Source organism: Schistocerca gregaria, chromosome 4 (assembly GCF_023897955.1).
Source record: "Schistocerca gregaria isolate iqSchGreg1 chromosome 4, iqSchGreg1.2, whole genome shotgun sequence".
Taxonomy (NCBI): Eukaryota; Metazoa; Arthropoda; class Insecta; order Orthoptera; family Acrididae; genus Schistocerca; species Schistocerca gregaria.
Genome location: NC_064923.1, coordinates 216,658,991 through 216,684,020, shown reverse-complemented (window position 1 = coordinate 216,684,020; position 25,030 = coordinate 216,658,991). Strand labels below are relative to the sequence as shown.

Below are 25,030 nucleotides of genomic sequence, written 5' to 3'. Positions count from 1 at the left end.
CCCCCTCTCTCCCCCTCTCTCCCCCTCTCTCCCCCTCTCTCCCCCTCTCTCCCCCTCTCTCCCCCTCTCTCCCCCTCTCTCCCCCTCTCTCCCCCTCTCTCCCCCTCTCTCCCCCTCTCTCCCCCTCTCTCCCCCTCTCTCCCCCTCTCTCCCCCTCTCTCCCCCTCTCTCCCCCTCTCTCCCCCTCTCTCCCCCTCTCTCCCCCTCTCTCCCCCTCTCTCCCCCTCTCTCCCCCTCTCTCCCCCTCTCTCCCCCTCTCTCCCCCTCTCTCCCCCTCTCTCCCCCTCTCTCCCCCTCTCTCCCCCTCTCTCCCCCTCTCTCCCCCTCTCTCCCCCTCTCTCCCCCCTCCCTCTCTCCCCCTCTCTCCCCCCTCTCTCCCCTCCCTCTCTCCCCCTCTCTCCCCCCTCTCTCCCCTCCCTCTCTCCCCCTCTCTCCCCCCTCTCTCCCCCCTCTCTCCCCCCTCTCTCTCCCCCCCTCTCTCCCCCCTCTCTCTCCCCCCCTCTCTCCCCCCTCTCTCTCCCCCCCTCTCTCCCCCCCTCTCTCTCCCCCCTCTCTCCCCCCCCTCTCTCTCCCCCCTCTCTCTCCCCCCTCTCTCCCCCCCTCTCTCCCCCCTCTCTCTCCCCCCCTCTCTCTCCCTCCCATCCCTGTACATTCCCCAGCAGCACTTCACTGTGCACCACGTACTTTCGACAAAGGCCTTACTGGCCAAAGTCTTGATTTGTGACAGTTCTTTTGTTGTGCTTATATGTGACTCAGCAGAATGAATTAGTTTATTTTATTGTGATCACACTTCCTGTTACAGCAGCTTAATATGTGGTAGATAGTTGAATTTAAAGTTTGTGTGTTACAATTCAGGCCATGTTATGTTTGCAGTCCCAAAAATTGAAACCTATTTACATCTTGGAGTTCATTGTATGAATAGATTATGGTTATTCCATTTGTTCCAACTCAAATGGCAATGATATATTTCGTGCTATTTAATTTAAAGCATTATTTCCTTGAAATGAAATCTAAATAAATTTGAGATCACCTGTATGCAAACATTGTTTTCATTAGTAATAATTAAATCATCTTACTTTCTTTCCTAGGTTTTAGTTGAAGAGCTTATGCCAGGAGAAAATACTGATATTGTTAGTGTCACAAACAAAGACGGAAAAAGTGAGCAGATAAGACCATTGCTGGAGGTTAGACGGAAAAATTTGAATCCGAACAATGAACTGAAAAGGATATTTGGATCCCGGATAATTCAGAATGAAACCAGGTGACTAAATATGAATAAGGTTCAAAATATTGTAGAATAGTTAAAAAAATAGTGGTGTTGGAATTTTCTGTGGAGAGGTATACTTAAATCAACAATTCCTTTGGTATATGGATGTGAAAGGGGGTGACTTAGAAAGGTTAAAGTGGATCAAAGCAAGTAGTAGTGCAGGGGAAGAGGTATGTGAATGAAAGAGGGTTTGGTAAGTGTTCATCCTTCAACTGATAAATTCTCTTCTTTCCCCAGAATAACAATACAATACTTGAACGAGATTTTCACTCTGCAGCGGAGTGTGCGCTGATATGATACTTTCTGGCAGATTATAACTGTGTGCCGGTCCGAGACTCGAACTCGGGACCTTTGCCTTTTGTGGGCAAGTGCTCTACCATCTGAGCTACCCAAGCACGACTCACGACTCGTCCTCACAGCTTTACTTCTGCCAGTACCTCGTCTCCTACCTTCCAAACTTTACAGAAGCTCTCCTGCGAACTTTGCACGGCTATCACTCCCCGATGTTATTAAATATGTATATTGAGCAAGCAGTAAAGGAAACAAAACAAAAAAAAATTGGAGTAGGAATTAAAATATATGGAGAAGAAATAAAAACTTTGAGATTTGCCGATGACATTGTAATTCTGTCAGAGACAGACCTGGAAGAGCAGTTGAACGGAATGTACAGTGTCTTGAAAGGCGGATATAAGATGAATATCAACCAAAACAAAACGAGGATAATGGAATGTAGTCCAATTAAATCAGTTGATGCTAAGGGAAATTGATTAAGAAATGAGATACTTAAAGTAGTAGATGAGTTCTGCTGTTTGGGGAGCAAAACAACTGATGATTGTGGAAGTAGAGAGGATATAACATGTAGACTAGCAATGGCAAGAAAAGCATTTCTGAAGAATAGAAATTTGTTAACATTGAGTATAGATTTAAGTGTCAGGAAGTCTTTTTAACAGTATTTGTATGGAGTGTATCCATGTATGGATTTGAAACATGGACGATTAATAGTTTAGACAAGAAGAGTATAGAAGCTTTTGAAATGTTGTGCTACAGAAGAATGCTGAAGATTAGGTGGGTAGATCACAAAACTAATGAGGAGGTACTGAATAGAATCGGGGATAAGAGGAATGTGTGGCACAACTTGACTAGAAGAAGGGATCGGTTAGTAGGACACATTCTGCGGCATCAAGGGATCACCAATTTAGTGATGGAGGGAAGCATGGAGGGTAAAAATCGTAGAGGGAGACCAAGAGATGAATACACTAAGCAGATTCAGAAGGATGTAGGTTGCAGTAGTTAATCGGAGATGAAGCAGCTTGCACAGGATAGAGTAGCATGGAGAGTTGCATCAATCCAGTCTCAGGACTGAAGACCACCCAACAACTGTGTATTCCTTTTACTTTAAATGAATATCTCACAACACATATGGAATTTAAATTCTCTCCTCCTATTCTGTTCCTTTTACTTGTTTTTACATCACTTTCCCTCTGCATACAATCCAAGTCTATTTCTGAAAATTTCTTCGTCCTATCCTCAGGCACAGTTGGAAGACTTCTCCATTTAAATGCTAAGGTATTTAGATCAAATCCTCCAAATTTTGATGCAACACACAATACAACCTTTATCTGGGACATTCCGTTAGCTGTTAATGGATTATTTGGTTCTATGAATTTTAAATTTCCAAAAAAAAAAAAAAAAAAACATTGTGTATAGGTAGAAGTTTCTTAATTTCGTAGGTTGCTGTGATATAGAAATAAAGACATTTAAATCTTATTTGATAAATTCCATTTTAACATTCTCGGGGGAGAATTTGTAATAAGTGTTCAGATTTGGGCCCGAGATACCTTGACTCTAGTGAGCGATGATGGCATGGTTGAAGTGTGTATTTCTTGCACATTTCCGTGAGGACACTAGGGTTTATAATGTTCTGACTATGTTTTGGAATGGATGCAGAGAATCTTCTGGAAGCTTGTGAATAAATATTTTCCTTGATTGGAAAAAGGCATTAAAATTGTTGAAGTAAACGAAAACATACTTTATGAACAACATGTAAGCTTCAGTGTAAGAAGTTTCTAAATTGCAAAGAATCATTTCTGCAGACTTTACTTTACTTAAACAGTTGCTAACTGGCAATAGTGCAAAAATACATCCCAGTTTCCTAGGAGACCAACAACATATGCATGTAAAACAAGCCATCGTGTACACAATATTTTTTACATTTGATTCCAAAAAATTCTTCAAATTCTTGTAAAATAGTGCAGCACTTTGCACTGCCAGATGTGTAGCTTGTCATGGACCTTATTAACTGTTTGCTGGATCTAGGAAGCTTCTCACATGTGTTGCATACAACTAAAGCAGACGAATGGCAAGTAAAGCTGAAACAATCAAGTTTGATACAACATTTCTAAGTTTTGTCATTACAGGATTTTGGCTTTCCAATATTACAGATGCATTATCACAAGCCATGCCAATTACATTTGTAATTGGAATATCCTTCTTTTTCAACATACTCTGCATAGCTCTGAATAGGACTTCTGCTGAGCAGTTTTTGGCATATAAATGGATCAATTCCAGATGTTGTGTTTTCACATGCCTGTCAATTGGCAACACAGATTTGGCTAAAACGCACATATATTTGCTATCTGATATTTCCATACTTTCGTCCACCATAATAGAAAATTTATTATCCTCTAGTAACTGAACTGTTTTATCAATTTCCATTTCTGTAATAACATTTTTCACTTATAATTGGTACACTTTGTTCGATGTAAAGTCACCTCTGAAGGAATTTTGGAATCGGGGAAAACATCTTTTAACACAGGAGCAAGGAGATCCAATGTTGAAAATGCAAAATTATGCTCCACAAGAAAAGTTGCTAATCTTATTTCAGCTGTCTCACATTATCTGTATTTTTACTTTCATTACATGTTTTCGAAAAATAATCCACAACAGTTCCATTACTTTTGCACCGTTTTAACATTTTTAATGTGTTTAACTCAAAAAGCAGATTTTTTGAGTTTCGTATTATCTCGAGCAACAATCACGTTAGTCTCTTTACACCACGTCTTTCTTTTGTCATCTTCTGCCGCTTGCAACCACCCTTTAAATCTGTCAATTTGGAGCCAAGAGTCTTGGAAAGTTATAGAATTTTTTTCCAGATCCAATACACTGCACCTGGAATTAAATTTCTTTGCACTGCAGTCTGACTTTTTAAATGTGTACAAAACAAACCACTCAGAAACAATTATTATTAAATAAGATCAAGATTTGCTCACAAGACTCAGTCCAAGTGACACTCAACAGGTAATAACTTCAAGTGACACTGGACTGGGCAAATTAAAGCAATTCTAACAATACTGTATAACTATGTGCTATGTTACAGCTTAACATGCCACTTGTCTTGACCTCCCATCTCACTTGCATGCTGCGATGCATTGTTTATTTGAAAACTCAACAAAATGTTCACACGTTTCTCTCATTAACAAATAATGGAGTGTTTAATTTAGTGCATACGAAGGGAAATTTGAACTAATGATAGCTACTATAATGGAGTACACACAGATTACAGGTTGAACAAATGGCAGTCAGCGGGTCTCGTATTATTACTACCGTGAGCTGTTTTACTGTATTTTCAGGGTATGTGACAATCATATGTATAACAGTGCACATGTATTACTGTTGTCTAAGCAAACCTATTGTGCCCATAGTGAATGCTGACTGCTGGTTGTACGAAATGTTTCTTTGCTGTTATATGTACCATAAGAGTTCCTACACTGTATTAAAGGCAACACAATTAACTATCCCATATTCATCTTACTTTTTGAAAAAAAATGCCTTTGTCTCTTCTTGGTAAATATTTATAAAAAATGTCCCACAATATTGGACAAATCCCACAGGTTGGAACACTAATACCAACATGCAAAACAGAAATGCTAAGGACTGTGCACTAACCTAAATTTGCAATTGAAAATGGCAGGAATACACAAGTGGCCTCTAGAGGCATTAAATGTTGACATATTCTCTACTAACTTTTGCAGTTTGTCAGCTTAGCACCACTCTTGTATCAGTGATGTACTCCGTGACTTGTAATATGGGATGGACACACTTGGTGAAACATATTGTAAATACTTGTTTTAACTATTTACATGCCAATGCACCTTACATCAACTATCCAGCCATTTAAGATATGGAGTACGTTTACAGCTCTAATTGGGTACTTGTATTAATCTTTACAGAGGTGTGACTAATAATAATTCACACTATGTATTACATTTTATGTACACATTCATGAGATGATCGTAACTCTCTTTTTCCAAAAACGGTCGTCATAAATAAAAGCTTTACAAATACGATCTTGGTTGAGAAGTTTTCTTACTTACAGTTGAGTATCTACAAATCACTCCTTATTGCTCACAATTGTTATAATTTTTTTTACGGAATTATGAGTGACAAGGAACTACTGACTAAAGAAACAGAAATAGGTTAATTCAATTTTTGTCAGATTAGTCTTGCGATGGAATGATATTTGTGAATGTTCAGTAATTAACATTTTTAATGTTTTGTGTGTCTTTTGTACCATTCCAATGTTGTTTTACTATTGTGAGCCTGTAGTTATTGCTTCGGCTAACACATGCTAAGTTGTGCTGTCATACGCCCAGGTGAGCAACAGTAATGTAAAATAAACAGCGAGCTAGATGAGGAAAAAAATTTACCCGGATGCAGGGCCAGCTGCACAATCCCACAATGAGACAGTTCTCTATGAGACAATTAGCAATAGAGGAAGTGGTTGGCTGGGATCTGATGCAACTGTTCTGTTTAATGCTCTGAGTGGGTCATTACTGCGGGGTAATACTTCTATGCAGCAACAGTGAGATAAATGAATGTTTATTTTAATATTGTTTAATGAAACAACAGTTTAGCTTGCATAATGTAATTTTCTTTTATCATTGTTTAATCAAACGAAGATTAAACTGTGATTTTGCTCATGCATGTTTACCTTGGTAACATAAACACGTCTATTTTTTACTGTTTACAAAGTAGTTTATGCATCTGCTCAGGTTATAAAAAAGGGTGTGCCCACTCGAGTGCTAAAAAAAAACCTCTATGGTATTTAATTCAAGTTCAATTATACAGTATTTTATGCTAAACTGTGCAATACAGGTTTTCAAGTTACTACATTGTATATGTCTTTCCTTAATAAAACAAAAGCTGATATAAAAATTTGGAATAATGATTGGTATCCCCACAAACACTTCTAGCTAATCAAATATTATTTGCATCAGCTTTATTTTAGTTTTGTAGCATTGTCAAAGTTGAGTTGTGTTTTATTTCTGAAGAGTCTGAATCACATACATTCCGGTCTCACAGAATGTTTGCAAAACTTCAAATGGTTCCTGGAGACAGAACTTTCCCCAACTTTAAACCATTACATTTTTTTAAAGGGGCTTAGAAGCAGGGAGGATCAGTAGTGAAATATAATTTAAGGAATAAATTTATATCCTTTGTGATAGAAGAAAATTTATTGCCATAAAGATAGTTTGTAAGTATTCCAGTCTGTTGTACTTTGTGGTAACTACTGAACTAAGTATAACAGATGATGTTACTCTGTAATTTGTGTAATCTTCAGGACCTTCACCTTAATTCCATTTGCCGATATGAGAGGATATTTGTCCAATTCCATTTTCTGGTTTACTTGCTGTTGTTGAGTCCCTTGTAACATCAAATGGCTGAACTTAACCAGATTTTCAGATGAATGTGTGTGTTCTATCCAGAAAAAAGTGTTAATGTTATAGATTAAGCCTACTGTAAGTAGTGCAGCTTAAAAAATAGAATTCCTGACTTTACCTTTTCCCTTTGTACTGTTTACATTCTCCATCATTCGATGTCAGCAGGGCAGAGTTCCTCCAGCTTATTGGGCAGCTATCCCACCCCTTTCTGCTGCTTGGTGACCTTAATACGCGCCATCCCCTTTGTGGTTCTCCCAGAACCTGTCTGAGAGGTGTCCTCTTGGCTGACATCCTTAATTAACTTAACTACTTCTGCCTTAACACAAGAGCATACACTTTCTTTGCAGACTCCACGCATACCTATTTCCATTTGGACCTATCCTTCTACACTGCTCGGCTTGCCCATGTCTCAAGTGGTCCATCCCCACTAACACACACTTGAGCAATCATTTCGTGTGTGCTATCCATTTATGGACTCTTACCCCACTGCTGTGCACACCCAAATGGCAGCTTACTAAGGTGGACTGGAGGCTTTACTCCTCCCTGGCAGCTTCAGTGATCAACATTTCCTCAGTTGTGATGACCAGGTAGAATATCTTAGACATTATCCTTACTGTTGCAGAACATTCCATTTCTCCCGTTCCCTTGGTGGACTGACGCGTGCCACAATGCAGTTCGTGCATGGGGATGTACTCTCCGTGTTTTTAACAACATCCTACGATGACAGACTGCATTGTTATAAACAGATGCGTGCACAGTGTCGTCACATTCTTTGAGATAGGAAAAAAGCTAGCTGGATTTCATTCTTTAGTTCTTTTAACAGTTCCACTTCCTCTTCTATCATGTGGGCCAACCTCCAATGGCTCTCTGGGGCCAAGATCCATTTCCCAATTTTCGGGCTGAAAGTAGCTGATGATGTCTTGTGGACCCTGTTGCTACATCCAACACCTTAGGCCTCCATTTTGCAGAGATTTTGAGGTCCTTCCAGTGTCACCCTGCCTTTCTCCATTGGAAACAAGCTGAGGAGGCTCAGCTATACCCTTCTTTTCTCACAATCGTAAGTGCTACATTGCCACCTTTATTATGAGGAAGCTAGATTATGCTCACTTCATCCAGCTCCTTTGCCCCAGGGTCAGACACTGTTAACATTCAGATGTTGCAGCACCTTTCTCCTGCAGGCAAACCCGTCCTCTTTAATATGTATAACCGCATTTTGGCAGGGGGCATATCTCCCAGAGACTGGTGTGAAGCCACTGTCATACCCATACCTAAGCCTGCTAAGGACAAACACCTTCCTTCTAGCTACTGCCCCATGTCTCTCACCAGCTATGTTTGCAAGTGATCGAATGTATGATTCGTGCCTGGTTTGTATAGTGACTAGAGTCTGGCAATTTACTAACCACTGCGCAGTGTGGATATTGAGCGCAGCATTCTGCAGTTTCTGCAGTTGACCAGCTCATCACTTTGTACACCCATGTCGTGAATGGCTTTCTGTGGGAATCCCAGACTGTGGCTGTGTTTTTTGATTTGGAGGAAGCCTAAGACACCTGCTGAAAGACTGGTATCTTCTGTACTTTCTACAGGTGGGGCTTCCGTGGCCGCATTTTTAAAAGACCAAGTTTTCAAGTTCCGCGTGGGTTCTACCGTGTAGGACACCTACATCCAGGAAAACTGTGTGCCTCTGGATTCTGTCCTGAGCGTTGTCCTCTGTGCTATCGTGATTAACCCTGTAATGGCCTGTCTAATGGCCTGTCTCCTGCTGGGCATCTGTGGCTCCCTCTTCGTTGACAATTTTGCTACCTATTGTTGTCCCCATGGACTTTTCTGATTGAGTGGTGTCTTAAGCGATGTCTTGATCATCTTTAGTCATGGTGCATCAACAATGGCTTTCATTTTTCCACTGACAAATCTGTTTGTATGAATTTCTGGCAGCACAATTGGTTTCTTCCACCATCTTCATATCATGGGCCTGTTGCTCTTCCATTCATTGAGACTATGAAGTTCCTGGGGCTCCTGCTCGATAGGAAATACTCCTGATCCTCCCATGTATCTTAACCTGGCAGCCTGGTGTATGCAGTCCCTCAATGCCCTGTGTGCCTTCAATGGTACTTCCTGGGGTTCAGATCGAACCACCCTCTTCCGATGGTTCTGGTCCCTTGTCCATTCAAAACTAGACTATGGGTGTTTTGTTTATGCATCTTTATAGCATGTCCGTCCCTCTTATGCCGTCCCAATGCTATCCACCATCATGACATCTGTTTGACCACTGGCGCCTTTTACACTAGCCCGAACTAAGCTGCCAGCCAGAAGCTGCCGAACTACCACTGTCCTACCGCTGTGACTTTCTCCTTAGCAGATGTGTACATATGCTATCCATGGCCACCCATCCTACGCCTCCTTCTTCAATGACTTCATTGATTGCCAGTACTGCGGCACAGTCCTCTTCTCTGTTACCACCTGGAGTTCACTTTTGGCTCTTGCATCTGGCAGTTTAACTTCATACTACCTGCCACTTTCCTGAAAGGTGCGAACTCTTCACCACCTTGGCTTCATGTGATGCCCGTGTTCACCTTGGCCTTCATTCACTTCCTAAGTAATATACTCCAGCCTTGCTTTTGTTGCTTATGTTTGACTACCTTCCCACGGAATTTCGTATTGTACCTTTGTGTACACTGATGACTCTCGAACTGACCATGGTGGTGGGTGTGCCTTTGTCATTGGCACCAATGTTTTTCAGTATTGCTTCCAGAATACAGCTCAAAAATTACAGCACAACTCTTTGCCCTGTATCAGGCCACACAGTTAGATTCAGCGACACAGGCTTTTCAATTGTATTATCTGCTCAGACATTCTATGCCCTTCAAATGTGTGTGCTGCTCATCATCCATTCCTTAGTGCAACAGTTACAAGAAAGGTGTCACTTGCTTGCTAATGATGGAATCACTGTGGTGTTCATGAGGATTCCCAGTCATGTCGGTCTGACAGGAAATGAGGCTGCTGCCAAGGCTGTAGTCCTTGTACTTCAGCTCGCTAGTTCTTATATTCCCTCTGATGATCTCTGCGTTATCTTCATCAGAACAAGCTCCAGGTTATTAAGCCTCTCTCAACTGTATGGATGACCTAATCTTGTCCCTCTCGCTGCAAGGAGATCATTTTAACTATATAGTGTAATGTGCACTGTCTCTTTAGTCATCATTATTTGTTAAATGGTGCTCCTCACCACTTAGTGCACAACTTTTGAATGTCCTCCATTTCCTGACGGAATGCCTTTTTTTAACCGCTTATGTTCCCATTTGTGTTGTCCATCTGAATTATTGGCTGTTTTAGTGAATTATGGGTAGGCTGTCGGCTAAGTTTTACTTTTTATCTGTCATAGCAATATGGCGAAAGCCATTTAATTTTTAGTTCTGGACCTCTGTTTCTCTGTGGCATATTTTATAGATCTTTCTCCATGTCCGTGTTTTTAGCTGTCTTCTTTTCTGTTGATTGGGATTGATGTGTAGTTGTTTTTAACTCCCCTCTTTGTCTTTGTGTACTACACTTTTGACATGGGCATGTATGACCCTAGGTGTTTCTGTGCCATAAAACAAAACAAAACCATGAAATAAACTAACATTTGCGTCAAGTTAAAGCTCTCTAGTTGTGAAAGTATCACTTGAAAGTATCATGAAATTATCTTAAGTACCCATGTGCTGCTCACACTCTGGATTGCCACCGTGAAACTAAGTTCAACACTTGCTGGAAACTACCCAGACTTACCAAACCAATGTTCAGAGGAACAGATTGAAGATGGAAAAGCCTGCGAGCAGAAAACCACCTATTCACACCATGGAGACCAGACCAGACCATGCTAGTCATGTACATAACTTGTTATGAAATTGTGTTAAAAATGACTATCTTTGGAAATACATTGTTTTTCTTACAACCAAAGGTATTAAAACAAATCCCCAGTTGTTTGTTAAGGAAAAAAATATAGCGAGTAATTGCAGTTGACGTCTCTCTCATTGTAATAATAGAAAACTGTGTGTGTGTGTGTGTGTGTGTGTGTGTGTGTGTGTGTGTGTGTGTGTGTGTTTGCATACTTTTCTAACAATTGCAAGGGATGCCTGGATAAGTTACTGCAGTTTCTTGCAATTGTTGTTAGGTTCAGCCCAAATAGTCAGTCAGTATATATGAATGTTAGTTAAATAAAATTCTGTGCATTTTGTGGTATCTTTTACACTCCAGATTTTTGTTCAGTAGGAGGAGAGGTCATGGGCGAACGTATATAAAACAGCCATTGTTAATTAAGCCGAGAGAAAACTGGTTGCCTATTACTAAAACAGGTAAGAACATTCTATACCACATACTTTTATAGATAGTCAGTTAGTGATTGTAAAATATTGTTGTATATCTCTGAGATGTTTTATACTGGGTTGGCAAAATGTAATGGACCACATGTGTTTCAGATGTTTGATTTAATAGTTTTAAATAATTGTACTAATTGTGGACAACATTCCTCAGGTTATGTATTATTTAGTGTGAGTTATCTGGCATTATTTTTATTAATTCCATAATTGATTGATAACAAAACATGTAGTTGAATGTTTGTGGCAGTTTTGATGATTTTAAAACAGTGAGTTCAAACAGTGGTTTAATTAAAGGCAAAAAATTTCGTATTTTGTTAGTGTCCATTATATTTAGCATTTAAGTAATAATGCAACTACACAAATACCAAAGGTGACAAAGCCAACGCAAGATCAAATAGGTGATCAGAAATAGATGCATAAACTAATCATGAAATCAACTGAGAAGCGTTCAGTGATGGATGACACATTTGAAAAGGAAATGCAGAAACTAAATTCGAAATGGATAAGCAGGTGGAGCATGGAAGAGAGATTTGAAGCAATGAACTAGAAAACTAAAGAAATCTCTGAGAAACAAGAACATGTGTTTCAAAAATATCGGCACTGAAATACGCAACATGTAATTAGCCATGATAGCTTTTAATCGGCAAGATAGCTGGCAAGGAAATTTAAAACAGGGGTGTAAGTCACCTGCAGTATGAATTGGTTGAAGAAAGCTGTCCCAAAAAGCACTGCAGATTGTGCGTATGCAGCATATAAACAAAAATTTCCAGATGGCTCACTAATTGACAAGAGATTTGAAATCAGTTCATTAATGGAGAAAGCAGTGGGGTACCAGTTAACAGGACAAGGTATTTGGCTGTGATTAAATTGTGACTGATATGCCGAAAGTTGGAAGCAGCAGTGGTCTCTCTCTTAGACCTGCATAAGAATGTTCGTTATAGTGAGGTGGCCTGACGAGTGGTGTGGACCAGTCTTTGCACCCAGCTAAAAAAAAAAAAAAAGAAAGAAAGAAAGATGTGCTCATCCACAGTCTACAGCAGTTGCAGAATTGTTTCACTGATCTGACATGTCAGCAAAAGTATTGCTTCAGTGAGTGGCTAAAAGATATTCAGATGCTGTAAAAATAAAGTAGGTTTGCGCCAAGGCAGAATACCGAAGAATAGATTCTCAGCATCTGGAGAGTTTTGAAGAATGACAGTGTTAAGATATTCAAACTTATCTTCACTTTGTGTACTATAAGCAAGCTTTTAAAGTAGTTGAAGAAGAATGTCTGTGGATCATATTTTGGGAGATGAGTTACAAAACATATGATGAAACTCAGTAAGGGCCCCTTCTGAATTGGGATCTTGGGTCTGTGACAGCCATTCCAGTGTGTCAAATATGTACCTCCTCTGAACACACCATCAGGCATGTTGGGCAGTTATAAAAGATTGAGTACGAATTGTTGCCTTTAAATCGGCAATGACTCAGGACTATGTATATTTCAGATCTGATTCCAACAAAAAAGGTCTTTGAGTGGACATCATCAGCTGTCTGGTGACATTGTCAAGTGTAACTATAATACTGCAACAAGATAGAAATTTACTTATATTAATGTTGACATAACAACTTATTCTTGGCCACTTGGACATTGAAATCAGCAATCAGATGGTGGTATGAATACTTGCCTTTTAGGTTCTCATTGCCTTTGTGAGTATTAGATGCATTTGAAGATTGTACTGCTCATTAACATTGACTAATAATCCATTTAGATAACTCTGTATTTTTGTACTCTGACCTTGGCATCATCACCATGTGTGTTAGGAAACAAACCAATTATCTGTGTTAGTTTACAAAGCTGATATTTCCTAACAATAAGAGAAATGACAGCAGGCACTGTGTGTCTGCACCAACCACCTAAAGAATATCAAAATTGCTATAAAAGCTTCTTTAATTATAATTAACATTTGAATAGAAGCCAGTTCCATTGCCAAATCTTGGCTCTATAATGACTCTACTGACAATAAACCATTCATAAACAACACTCTGTTAAAGAGATAAGAAAACAAAATTAACACCATTCTTTAAGGAAGAAATTGATCATTCCAGTGACCCAGTTCATACAAAATCCCGTACTAGACTCACCCTATGTTTACATTACACAAACATACATAAACGTACAAATAAATAATTATGTAAATAAAATAGAAAGAAACTTCCACATGGGAAAAAATATTATATTAAACAAAGTTCCAAGCGGGAAAGCGCCTGTAGACAGGCACAATAAAATAACACACACACACAAAATTACGAGCTTTCGCAACCGGCAGTTGCTTCATCAGGAAAGAGGGAAGGAGAAGGAAAGATGAAAGGATGTGTTTGATTATAATCAAACGAATGCAGTTTCCACTCTATGCCCCACGTTCTGAAAATTAATTTACCATAAAAAAAAAAACAGAGCAATGAAGACACACAAAATCAATCTTTAAATATATATCTGCCAATGCAGAACTCTGCCTACAAACCACATTGTAGAAAACTGTCGACTTCAGTCCTTTCTGTAACGTTAATTTTGTTACTCAGTCTTTCCATCATATTTACACTGGAATCATTATGATTCAATTCATTCACCCATCAGTTGCCATTGCTCCCGTAGTCATTTACTCAGCATAGCTATGTACTGTTTTGTGTGAAAATAGACCTGGAAACTACTACTTTCTGGTCAAGAATATCTTGAGAAAATATTTGTGTGTGCTGCCTGCTGTGCGGTTGCAGCTACAATAGAACTTCTCATTGCAGGAATCACATTCATTAGCAATAAACATTTACCCTTCAGCCACCGGTTCCTATTATGTGATTTGTTAAGATAGCTTCCATGTAGACGACGTAATGTTTAACAAGTCAGCACACATATTGTCCAACTTCTTACACATTAGGTTAGTATATAAGTTTGTAGCATTTTTTTTTTTTGTTACGCGGCAAGGCAGGAGTAGGCAAAATGCAGCAAGGAATAACAATATTAATGTGCTAATAGTAAACTGCAGAAGCGTCTATAGAAAGGTCCCAGAACTGCTCTCATTAATAAACGGTCACAACGCCCATATAGTACTAGGAACAGAAAGTTGGCTGAAACCAGACGTAAACAGTAATGAAATCCTAAACTCTGATTGGAATGTATACCGCAGAGATAGGCTGGACAGTGAAGGGGGAGGCGTGTTTATAGCGATAAGAAGTGCAATAGTATCGAAGGAAATTGACGGAGATTCGAATTGTGAAATGATTTGGGTGAAGGTCACGGTTAAAGCAGGCTCAGACATGGTAATTGGATGTCTCTATAGGCCCCCGGGCTCAGCAGCTGTTGTGGCTCAGCACCTGAAGAATAATTTGGAAAATATTTCGAGTAGATTTCCCCACCAAGTTATAGTTCTGGGTGGAGATTTTAATTTGCCGGATATAGACTGGGAGACTCAAACGTTCATAACGGGTGGCAGGGACAAAGAATCCAGTGAAATATTTTTAAGTGCTTTATCTGAAAACTACCTTGAGCAGTTAAACAGAAAACCGACTCGTGGCGATAATATATTAGACCTTCTGGTGACAAACAGACCCGAACTATTTGAATCAGTTAATGCAGAACAGGGAATCAGCGATCATAAAGCGGTTACTGCGTCGATGATTTCAGCCGTAAATAGAAATATTAAAAAAGGTAGGAAGATTTTTCTGTTTAGCAAAAGTGACAAAAAGCAGATTACAGAGTACCTGACGGCTCAACACAAAAGTTTTGTCTCAAGTGCAGATAGTGTTGAGGATCAGTGGACAAAGTTCAAAACCATGGTACAATATGCGTTAGATGAGTATGTGCCAAGCAAGATCGTAAGAGATGGAAAAGAGCCACCGTGGTACAACAACCGAGTTAGAAAACTGCTGCGGAAGCAAAGGGAACTTCACAGCAAACATAAACATAGCCAAAGCCTTGCAGACAAACAAAAATTAAGCGAAGCGAAATGTAGTGTGAGGAGGGCTATGCGAGAGGCTTTCAATGAATTCGAAAGTAACGTTCTATGTACTGACTTGGCAGAAAATCCTAAGAAATTTTGGTCCTATGTCAAAGCGGTAGGTGGATCAAAACAAAATGTCCAGACACTCTGTGACCAAAATGGTACTGAAACAGAGGATGACAGACTAAAGGCCGAATTACTAAATGTCTTCTTCCAAAGCTGTTTCACAGAGGAAGACTGCACTGTGCTTCCTTCTCTAGATTGTCGCACAGTTGACAAAATGGAAGATATCGAAATAGACGACAGAGGGATAGAGAAACAATTAAAATCGCTCAAAAGAGGAAAGGCCGCTGGTCCTGATGGGATACCAGTTCGATTTTACACAGAGTACGCGAAGGAACTTGCCCCCCTTCTTGCAGCGGTGTACCGTAGGTCTCTAGAAGAGCGAAGCATTCCAAAGGATTGGAAAAGGGCACAGGTCATCCCCGTTCTCAAGAAGGGACGTCGAACAGATGTGCAGAACTTAGACCTATATCTCTAACGTCGATCAGTTGTAGAATTTTGGAACACGTATTATGTTCGAGTATAATGTCTTTTCTGGAGACTAGAAATCTACTCTGTAGGAATCAGCATGGGTTTCGAAAAAGACGATCGTGTGAAACCCAGCTCGCGCTATTCGTCCACGAGACTCAGAGGGCCTTAGACACGTGTTCACAGGTAGATGCCGTGTTTCTTGACTTCCGCAAGGCGTTTGACACAGTTCCCCATAGTCGTTTAATGAACAAAGTAAGAGCGTACGGACTATCAGATCAATTGTGTGATTGGATTGAGGAGTTCCTAGATAACAGAACGCAGCACGTCATTCTCAATGGAGAGAAGTCTTCCGAAGTAAGAGTGATTTCAGGTGTGCCTCAGGGGAGTGTCATAGGACCGTTGCTATTCACAATATACATAAATGACCTGGTGGATGACATCGGAAGTTCACTGAGGCTTTTTGCAGATGATGCTGTGGTGTATCGAGAGGTTGCAACAATGGAAAATTGTACTGAAATGCAGGAGGATCTGCAGCGAATTGACGCATGGTGCACGGAATGGCAATTGAATCTCAATGTAGACAAGTGTAATGTGATGCGAATACATAGAAAGATAGGTCCCTTATCATTTAGCTACAAAATAGCAGGTCAGCAACTGGAAGCAGTTAATTCCATAAATTATCTGGGAGTACGCATTAGGAGTGATTTAAAATGGAATGATCATATAAAGTTGATCGTCGGTAAAGCAGATGCCAGACTGAGATTCATTGGAAGAATCCTAAGGAAATGCAATCCGACAACAAATGAAGTAGGTTACAGTACGCTTGTTCGCCCAATGCTTGAATACTGCTCAGCAGTGTGGGATCCGCACCAGGCAGGGTTGATAGAAGAGATAGAGAAGATCCAACGGAGAGCAGCGCGCTTCGTTACAGGATCATTTAGTAATTGCGAAAGCGTTACGGAGATGATAGATAAACTCCAGTGGAAGACTCTGCAGGAGAGACGCTCAGTAGCTCGGTACGGGCTTTTGTTGAAGTTTCGAGAACATACCTTCACCGAAGAGTCAAGCAGTATATTGCTCCCTCCTACGTATATCTCGCGAAGAGACCATGAGGATAAAATCAGAGAGATTAGAGCCCACACAGAAGCATACCGACAATCCTTCTTTCCACGTACAATACGAGACTGGAATAGAAGGGAGAACCGATAGAGGTACTCAGGGTACCCTCCGCCACACACCGTCGGGTGGCTTGCGGAGTACGGATGTAGATGTAGTAGATGTAGATGTAGGTGTTCCGGTTGCTGTGGATTTATCTGTCTATTGTCATTTTTTGTTTATAGTTCACTGTATCTATTTGACTTTACATATTGTCATTTTGTAATTTGGAGATAATGTGTGAAGCTGTGGACACTAGAAAATGGAATGCCAAATAGAGAGATCGGAACATTTCCAACCTATTCTTCTGTTTAAGTTCGGGTGACAGCAATAGCGTCACCCAGCTACATTTATACCGTGTATGGAGATAATGCCATTGAACAGAGCACAGCAAGAAAGTTGTTTTCTCGTTTTATGGAGGATTATTTTGACATTAGTGACACTCTACATTCAGGAAGACTTTTGGGGTTTGATGAAGATCATTTAAATGAATTAATCACAGTGATCCACGTCACTGTACTCAGGAACTGACAAATGTGATCATTTCACCATAATGCGACATTTGTATGCAATGGGGAAGGTTCTAGAATTGGGTCTAAGGGTACCATATGCCCCAATCCAAAACCACAAAAGTAAGTGCGTGGTCATATCTACGTCTGTGTGTTTCTCATCAATTGCCATGTGAACAATGCTGACCTTTCCTATCATGCATGATTACTGGTGAAACGGTATCTTTATACTGTGGTGGTGGTGGTGGTGGTGGTGGTGGTGGTGGTGGTGGTCTTCAGTCCTGAGACTGGTTTGATGCAGCTCTCCATGCTACTCCATCCTGTGCAAGCTTCTTCATCTCCCAGTACGTACTGCAGCCTACATCTTTCTGAATCTGCTTAGTGTATTCATCACTTGGTCTTCCTCTGTAATTTTTACCCTCCATGCTGCCCTCCAATACTAAATTGGTGATCCCTTGATGCTGCAGAACATGTCCTGCCAACCGATCCCTTCTTCTAGTCAAGTTGTGCCATAAGTTCCTCTTCTCCCCAATCCTATTCAGTTCCACCTCATTAGTTATGTGATCTACCCATCTAATCTTCAGCATTCTTCTGTAGCACCACATTTCGAAAGCTTCTATTCTCTTCTTGTCCAAACTATTGTTCATGTTTCACTTCCATACATGGCTACACTCCATACAAATACTTTCAGAAATGACTTCCTGACACTTAAATCTATACTCGATGTTAACAAATTTCTCTTCTTCAGAAACGCTTTCCTTGCCATTGCCAGTCTACATTTTATATCCTCTCTACTTTGCCGTCATCAGTTATTTTGCTCCCCAAATAGCAAAACTCCTTTACTACTTTAAGTGTCTCATTTCCTAATCTAATTCTCTCAGCATCACCCGACTTAATTTGACTGCATTCCATTATTCTCATTTTGCTTTTGTTGATGTTCATCTTGTATCCTCCTTTCAAGACACTGTCCATTCCGTTAAACTGCTTTTCCAAGTCCTTTGCTGTCTCTGACAGAATTACAATGTCATCAGCGAACCTCAAAGTTTTTATTTCTTCTCCATGGATTTTAGTAGCTACTCCAAATTTTTCTTTTGTTTCCTTTACTGCTTGTTTACCATGGTACAGCCAATTCTTGTGACACTGCACAAGCACCATTACCTGGGGCATGTTCTGCATGGTCTTCTACAGCAACGGCAACCTCACCGGTAACTTCCGTTGGAATAGGACACTTTTTTCTCCGAGGTGTCACACAGTTTTCCTGCATTTTTGAATTTCATTATCTTCTTTAAACGATTTAATGACATCAAACATTTCCTCAGACCTTCCAGTGGGCTATACTCTCTCAATGCAGTACTGTAGTTGCCACCATTCACATGAAATAGTTTCATTAACAGCAGATAGTCTCACTTTTCAGTGGCCACACTGTTCACTCATCTGATGGCTTGTCAAATAATGGTGTGGATGTCATACTGTCATACAAATAGTGTACAGCAACAAATCTGCACCTGGTGGCCATGATTGGAACTATTTTTTCCAGAGTAAATAGGTTCTGCATTAATCCATTAGCATATCTACCAAGTGGACATCCATGAGTAGCTGCACTTTAATTATAACCAAATGGTGCAAGTATAATTAATAGTACAACTTACATTCAGTGTCCTTCCTGGTATGATAACTACTGTTTAATTCACATAACCACATTCTGCAGGTACCAGTCCTCAAAAAACTTTAACTAAATAAAATTTTACAACCCTTCATTTCAATTTTTAATTTAACAAACATCACAAGTAATAGTGAAGATTGTTAAACTCAAATCATTTACACAAGTTGAACCAATATGACCATGCTGTCTTGAAAACTTTGTCAGTAAGCAGAAGAAATGGTTCAAATGGCTCTGAGCACTATGGGACTTAACTTCTGAGGTCATCAGTCCCCTAGAACTTAGAACTACTTAAACCTAACTAACCTAAGGACATCACACACATCCATGCCCGAGGCAGGATTCGAACTTGCGGCCGTAGGGTCGCGCGGTTCCAGACTGTAGCACCTAGAACCGTTCGGTAGAATCTGGGTCAGTTAAAGAATTAACCTTAGTTATACTATTAATACGCTGCTGAATCAAACATACAGGATGTGCATCTTAACGAGTGCAGCCAAGTGACTTCTCCAACATGCTGAAATTAGTTCCAAAACCTGTCCCAATCATAAATATCCAACATGCTTTAGATTGTAAATGGCACCAAATCACTGCACACAGAGCCACCCAGGTGCAACCTGCACTGATGTTAACTTGTTCAGTCCACTAGACCTCAGTGATATTACATAAATCATCTAATGATGCTAGATACATGACTCTATACTGTAGTTAGAACAGATTAATCTACTGAAGTTAGTATTCTGCAGAACTTGACCATCACATCTGACAGGCTTGCGGCAACTCAAATCAAAAGCACCACTATGGAACTTGTAGAAGTGCGATTTAACTGTGCCATTGCTAAGCACATGCTGTCACTTAGAATATCAATCTTAAATCACTGGGGCTTAGGTATCTGACTGCTGGCTGAGACTGCAACAGAGCTCTTAGCCACAGGCAACGTGGAATCATAAAATCTTCATAGAGCTCCTGCCACACCAGGTATGCAGTAGCTGTGCAATGCATGTTGGCCTGCGATAACATGCAGAGATGATCATAATTGATATGTTGCACTTGAGACAGTGCCAAACTAAAATTATCACGAACATTTCTTATCTGTTAATTACAATGAATTTTGCACCACTTGGAGAATCTCAGTATAATACTTTCCAGCTTTTTTACATCATGCTGTATCTTATCACCCCCCAGGGACTGACAGCTGTATTATGTTGTCTGCCACTGAAGATATTTGATGATCAAGATCTGTAAACGTATAGTCTGAGTCTTGTTTCATGCTAAGAAACATTTGGTTTATAATAGAGAACTTGCTGAAAGCTAGCAAACATTTGGTTCACAGTTGAAAATTTATTGTCCGAGTCTTGCTTAATGCTAATAGATATTTGATTTTTTCCTTGAAAGACTGACAGCAAACCTGTTCCCTTGTTGGATTTATTTGCATTACCCAAACTTGCACTACCCCACGTTGACAGTTGTTCCTGCTTGTATTAAAATTCCAGCCGAGCACTACCAATGTCCTTGTGACAAGTTCATAACTATTGATTGGCACAATCTGAGGATACTCTGCAGTATTAGATAACAATTCAGTTTTCGAAAATTTTTGCTTTCTACCGTGGAAAGGTCCATCCTTTCTAGATACCCAATAGACTCAAAAGTATACAAAATTATTTTCTTTCTGTAATCCATTTTTCACTGCCTACTTTTATTCATTCCTCTTCCAGTCCAGTATATATTAATCTATTACCTTTTGTTGTATCTTTCACGGTGCACACAGTCAGGTTGAATACAGCTTGAGATGCTATATTCACTGCTCACGGACCGGTGCTTTGCTTTTGTTGCTTAAATACTAGTCTCAAAAATGGTGCTCTCGCTCACAAATACAATATTACACATTGTAAAAAGTTGGTAATCTAGCAGACTTACTACCGCCGAGTCATCAGTCTCACCGTGGCTGGTAGTTCAAATACTCACTTATTAGCAACTCATTACCTTTATCATTGTTAATGTTAAATATATTCCAAGATCCTGCTGATGATTAAAGTAGGCTAATATTCAATTTGGAAAACATTGTATTTTCACATGTCTTCCTAGCTCCACTACAGTTCTAATAAACCACATCAGAAATAGATACTGTTTTGTCTCATTAATTTTGTGTACGATTTGAAGTTCTGCTGTTAAAAGAGGGGCTTCATTAGTTCTACACAATAGTACTTACAATCTGATAAAAAACTACACATATATTTACAAAATTATATAGACGGTGTGATAAACTAAGAGTTACATTTAAATAATTATATATCGAAATAATATGTGAAGCTCAGATAGCAACTGCTCAGTATGATTAATTTGCTAATGGTAATTAGAGCTGCATAGGCAGAACATGATAGATGTTACAATTCCTGTGTACATTTACATGTTCCTTTGTATCTAATAAATTTGAAGTAAGATTATTCAGATTTATTGTTAATATCAATGCAGTTTCGTTTAGAATTCCTCTCCAAAAATTGGTTGTATATTTCAGAGATCTAAGAAATTCTGAAAAGAATACTGTAGGGTGAAGTTTGATTATGGGAACAATTTCTTGAGCACAAATTTCCTCAAGTCTCATCGCACTATTCAAGAAATGTAATTTCCAGAGAAAATGATCCGGAACTTGGGGTAACATGATCACTTAATTTTTGAATACTTCATTTCCATTTTACAAAAATCAAATCATTGCAGCTATGGTTAGGGCTCTCTCTCTCAAGCTCAAGTTGCAATGCAGTTTATGACAATTTCAATCTTATGTTAGTAGGGTATCATACATTGTGTTATGCACAAATTTGCTTCTCAAGAAATTGTGTGTGAAAAATGTATTATTAGCCATAGTTCCATTCCCTCAACATACTTCTGCCACAGTGACAACATTTTTTGATGGACACCGACACATGTGAGGTTTTGGGGACATGTTATAAGGTTGACACAGCTGATAAAGGTGCAAGAAAATGTATTGCAACACAATGTCCAACCTGTTATTTGTCAGGTTTATAGTTTCACTGAATGGAGTACGGGGATGAGTACTGGTGTAGTTTAGCATTGTTTATGCTTTCATGGATGAATTCCAGTGAGAGGATGGAATCTGGATCTGGCACATAATCTGTCCCTCTTGAAGAACACAAGAGTGTTGTCCAGCTTAACACCCCATCTGACTGACAGATCCGCATTCTTCCAGATCCTCAATACCTCCTCCCCCATTTGTTCTGTTCACATTATTCATAACAATCATCAGCAATTCGGCCACTATAATAGCTCCTATCCTGTCAAAAAGTCTGTGCAACCTACTTGGTCTCCTGCAGACTCTATTTTTGTATCAATATGCAGTCCACCTCGTACGGTGATTATCTTACTCATTACTTTATAGACTGAAACTACCCTCTCAACCTTGTTCATAAACAGATTTGTGCCCTGTATCCAAACACTCCTTACAGTCCTCTTGCATCTGCTGGCCAGTGACAATCAAAGACCAGGCAAGACTTACATTCATTTTGCCTCCAATCATGCCATACCATATTCCCTCCCCCTTCACCTCCCCCCATGTGTACACACACACACACACACACACACACACACACACACACACACACACACACAAGCCTCTCATTACTGCTCCACCCTTACTCCACTTACTGGAACCTTCTTCTATTCCTCTGGATCTTTGTCTATTTGAAATTTCTTGCACTTATTTGTTTCACCTCAGAATGACCTTCCCTAACATACTAACCACAGAATCTGCAACATTAAATAATTTAAAGTTTATGATTCTGTTTTCTTTTTTTCCAGGTATATCAATGCGTGTGGTTTCTTCTCCAACATTTACATATGAACATAATGCAAATTATCGGCAGGTGCAGAAGAAGTTTCTGGAAGCTGTTGATAGCCTGAATCCAGATAACATTGTGGTAATGAATCTCTCTCTCTCTCTCTCTCTCTCTCTCTCTCTCACTCTCACTCTCCCCCCTTCCCCCTCTCTCTCTTCCTTGCCCCCCCACTCTCTCTTCCTTGCCCCCCCACTCTCTCTTCCTTGCCCCCCCCACTCTCTCTTCCTTGCCCCCCCACTCTCTCTTCCTTGCCCCCCCACTCTCTCTCCCTTGCCCCCCCACTCTCTCTCCCTTGCCCCCCCACTCTCTCTCCCTTGCCCCCCCACTCTCTCTCCCTTGCCCCCCCCACTCTCTCTCCCTTGCCCCCCCACTCTCTCTCCCTTGCCCCCCCCCACTCTCTCTCCCTTGCCCCCCCCACTCTCTCTTCCTTGCCCCCCCCACTCTCTCTTCCTTGCCCCCCCACTCTCTCTTCCTTGCCCCCCCCACTCTCTCTTCCTTGCCCCCCCCACTCTCTCTTCCTTGCCCCCCCCACTCTCTCTTCCTTGCCCCCCCCACTCTCTCTTCCTTGCCCCCCCCACTCTCTCTTCCTTGCCCCCCCCACTCTCTCTTCCTTGCCCCCCCACTCTCTCTTCCTTGCCCCCCCACTCTCTCTTCCTTGCCCCCCCACTCTCTCTTCCTTGCCCCCCCACTCTCTCTTCCTTGCCCCCCCCCACTCTCTCTTCCTTGGCCCCCCCACTCTCTCTTCCTTGCCCCCCCCACTCTCTCTTCCTTGGCCCCCCCACTCTCTCTTCCTTGGCCCCCCCACTCTCTCTTCCTTGCCCCCCACTCTCTCTTCCTTGCCCCCCCACTCTCTCTTCCTTGCCCCCCCACTCTCTATTCCTTGCCCCCCCCACTCTCTATTCCTTGCCCCCCCACTCTCTCTTCCTTGCCCCCCCACTCTCTCTTCCTTGCCCCCCCACTCTCTCTTCCTTGCCCCCCCACTCTCTCTTCCTTGCCCCCCCACTCTCTCTTCCTTGCCCCCCCACTCTCTCTTCCTTGCCCCCCCACTCTCTCTTCCTTGCCCCGCCACTCTCTCTTCCTTGCCCCCCCACTCTCTCTTCCTTGCCCCCCCACTCTCTCTTCCTTGCCCCCCCACTCTCTCTTCCTTGCCCCCCCACTCTCTCTTCCTTGCCCCCCCACTCTCTCTTCCTTGCCCCCCCACTCTCTCTTCCTTGCCCCCCCACTCTCTCTTCCTTGCCCCCCCCACTCTCTCTTCCTTGCCCCCCCCACTCTCTCTTCCTTGCCCCCCCCACTCTCTCTTCCTTGCCCCCCCCACTCTCTCTTCCTTGCCCCCCCCACTCTCTCTTCCTTGCCCCCCCACTCTCTCTTCCTTGCCCTCCCACTCTCTCTTCCTTGCCCCCCCACTCTCTCTTCCTTGCCCCCCTCTCTCTCTTCCTTGCCCCCCCACTCTCTCTTCCTTGCCCCCCCACTCTCTCTTCCTTGCCCCCCACTCTCTCTTCCTTGCCCCCCACTCTCTCTTCCTTGCCCCCCCCACTCTCTCTTCCTTGCCCCCCCACTCTCTCTTCCTTGCCCCACCACTCTCTCTTCCTTGCCCCACCACTCTCTCTTCCTTGCCCCCCACTCTCTCTTCCTTGCCCCCCCACTCTCTCTTCCTTGCCCCCCCACTCTCTCTTCCTTGCCCCCCACTCTCTCTTCCTTGCCCCCCACTCTCTCTTCCTTGCCCCCCACTCTCTCTTCCTTGCCCCCACTCTCTCTTCCTTGCCCCCCACTCTCTCTTCCTTGCCCCCCACTCTCTCTTCCTTGCCCCCCCACTCTCTCTTCCTTGCCCCCCCACTCTCTCTTCCTTGCCCCCCCACTCTCTCTTCCTTGCCCCCCCACTCTCTCTTCCTTGCCCCCCCCACTCTCTCTTCCTTGCCCCCCCCACTCTCTCTTCCTTGCCCCCCCCACTCTCTCTTCCTTGCCCCCCCCCACTCTCTCTTCCTTGCCCCCCCACTCTCTCTTCCTTGCCCCC

General features: G+C 41.6%; 1 protein-coding gene across 2 annotated transcripts in view; it reads left to right on the top strand.

Moving 5' to 3' along the window:
• LOC126267087 (transcription factor 25) overlaps positions 1-25,030 on the top strand; it is a 106,902-nt gene that overhangs the window by 31,704 nt on the left and 50,168 nt on the right. The window contains exons 3-5 of one of the 2 annotated variants that reach the window (XM_049971955.1): positions 1,089-1,261; positions 11,230-11,312; positions 22,982-23,100. In XM_049971955.1, coding sequence (XP_049827912.1) covers positions 1,089-1,261; positions 11,230-11,312; positions 22,982-23,100 — 375 coding nt within the window. Of the gene's footprint in view, positions 1-1,088; positions 1,262-11,226; positions 11,313-22,981; positions 23,101-25,030 lie in introns of both variants that reach the window. The other variant, XM_049971954.1, reaches the window with a different exon arrangement.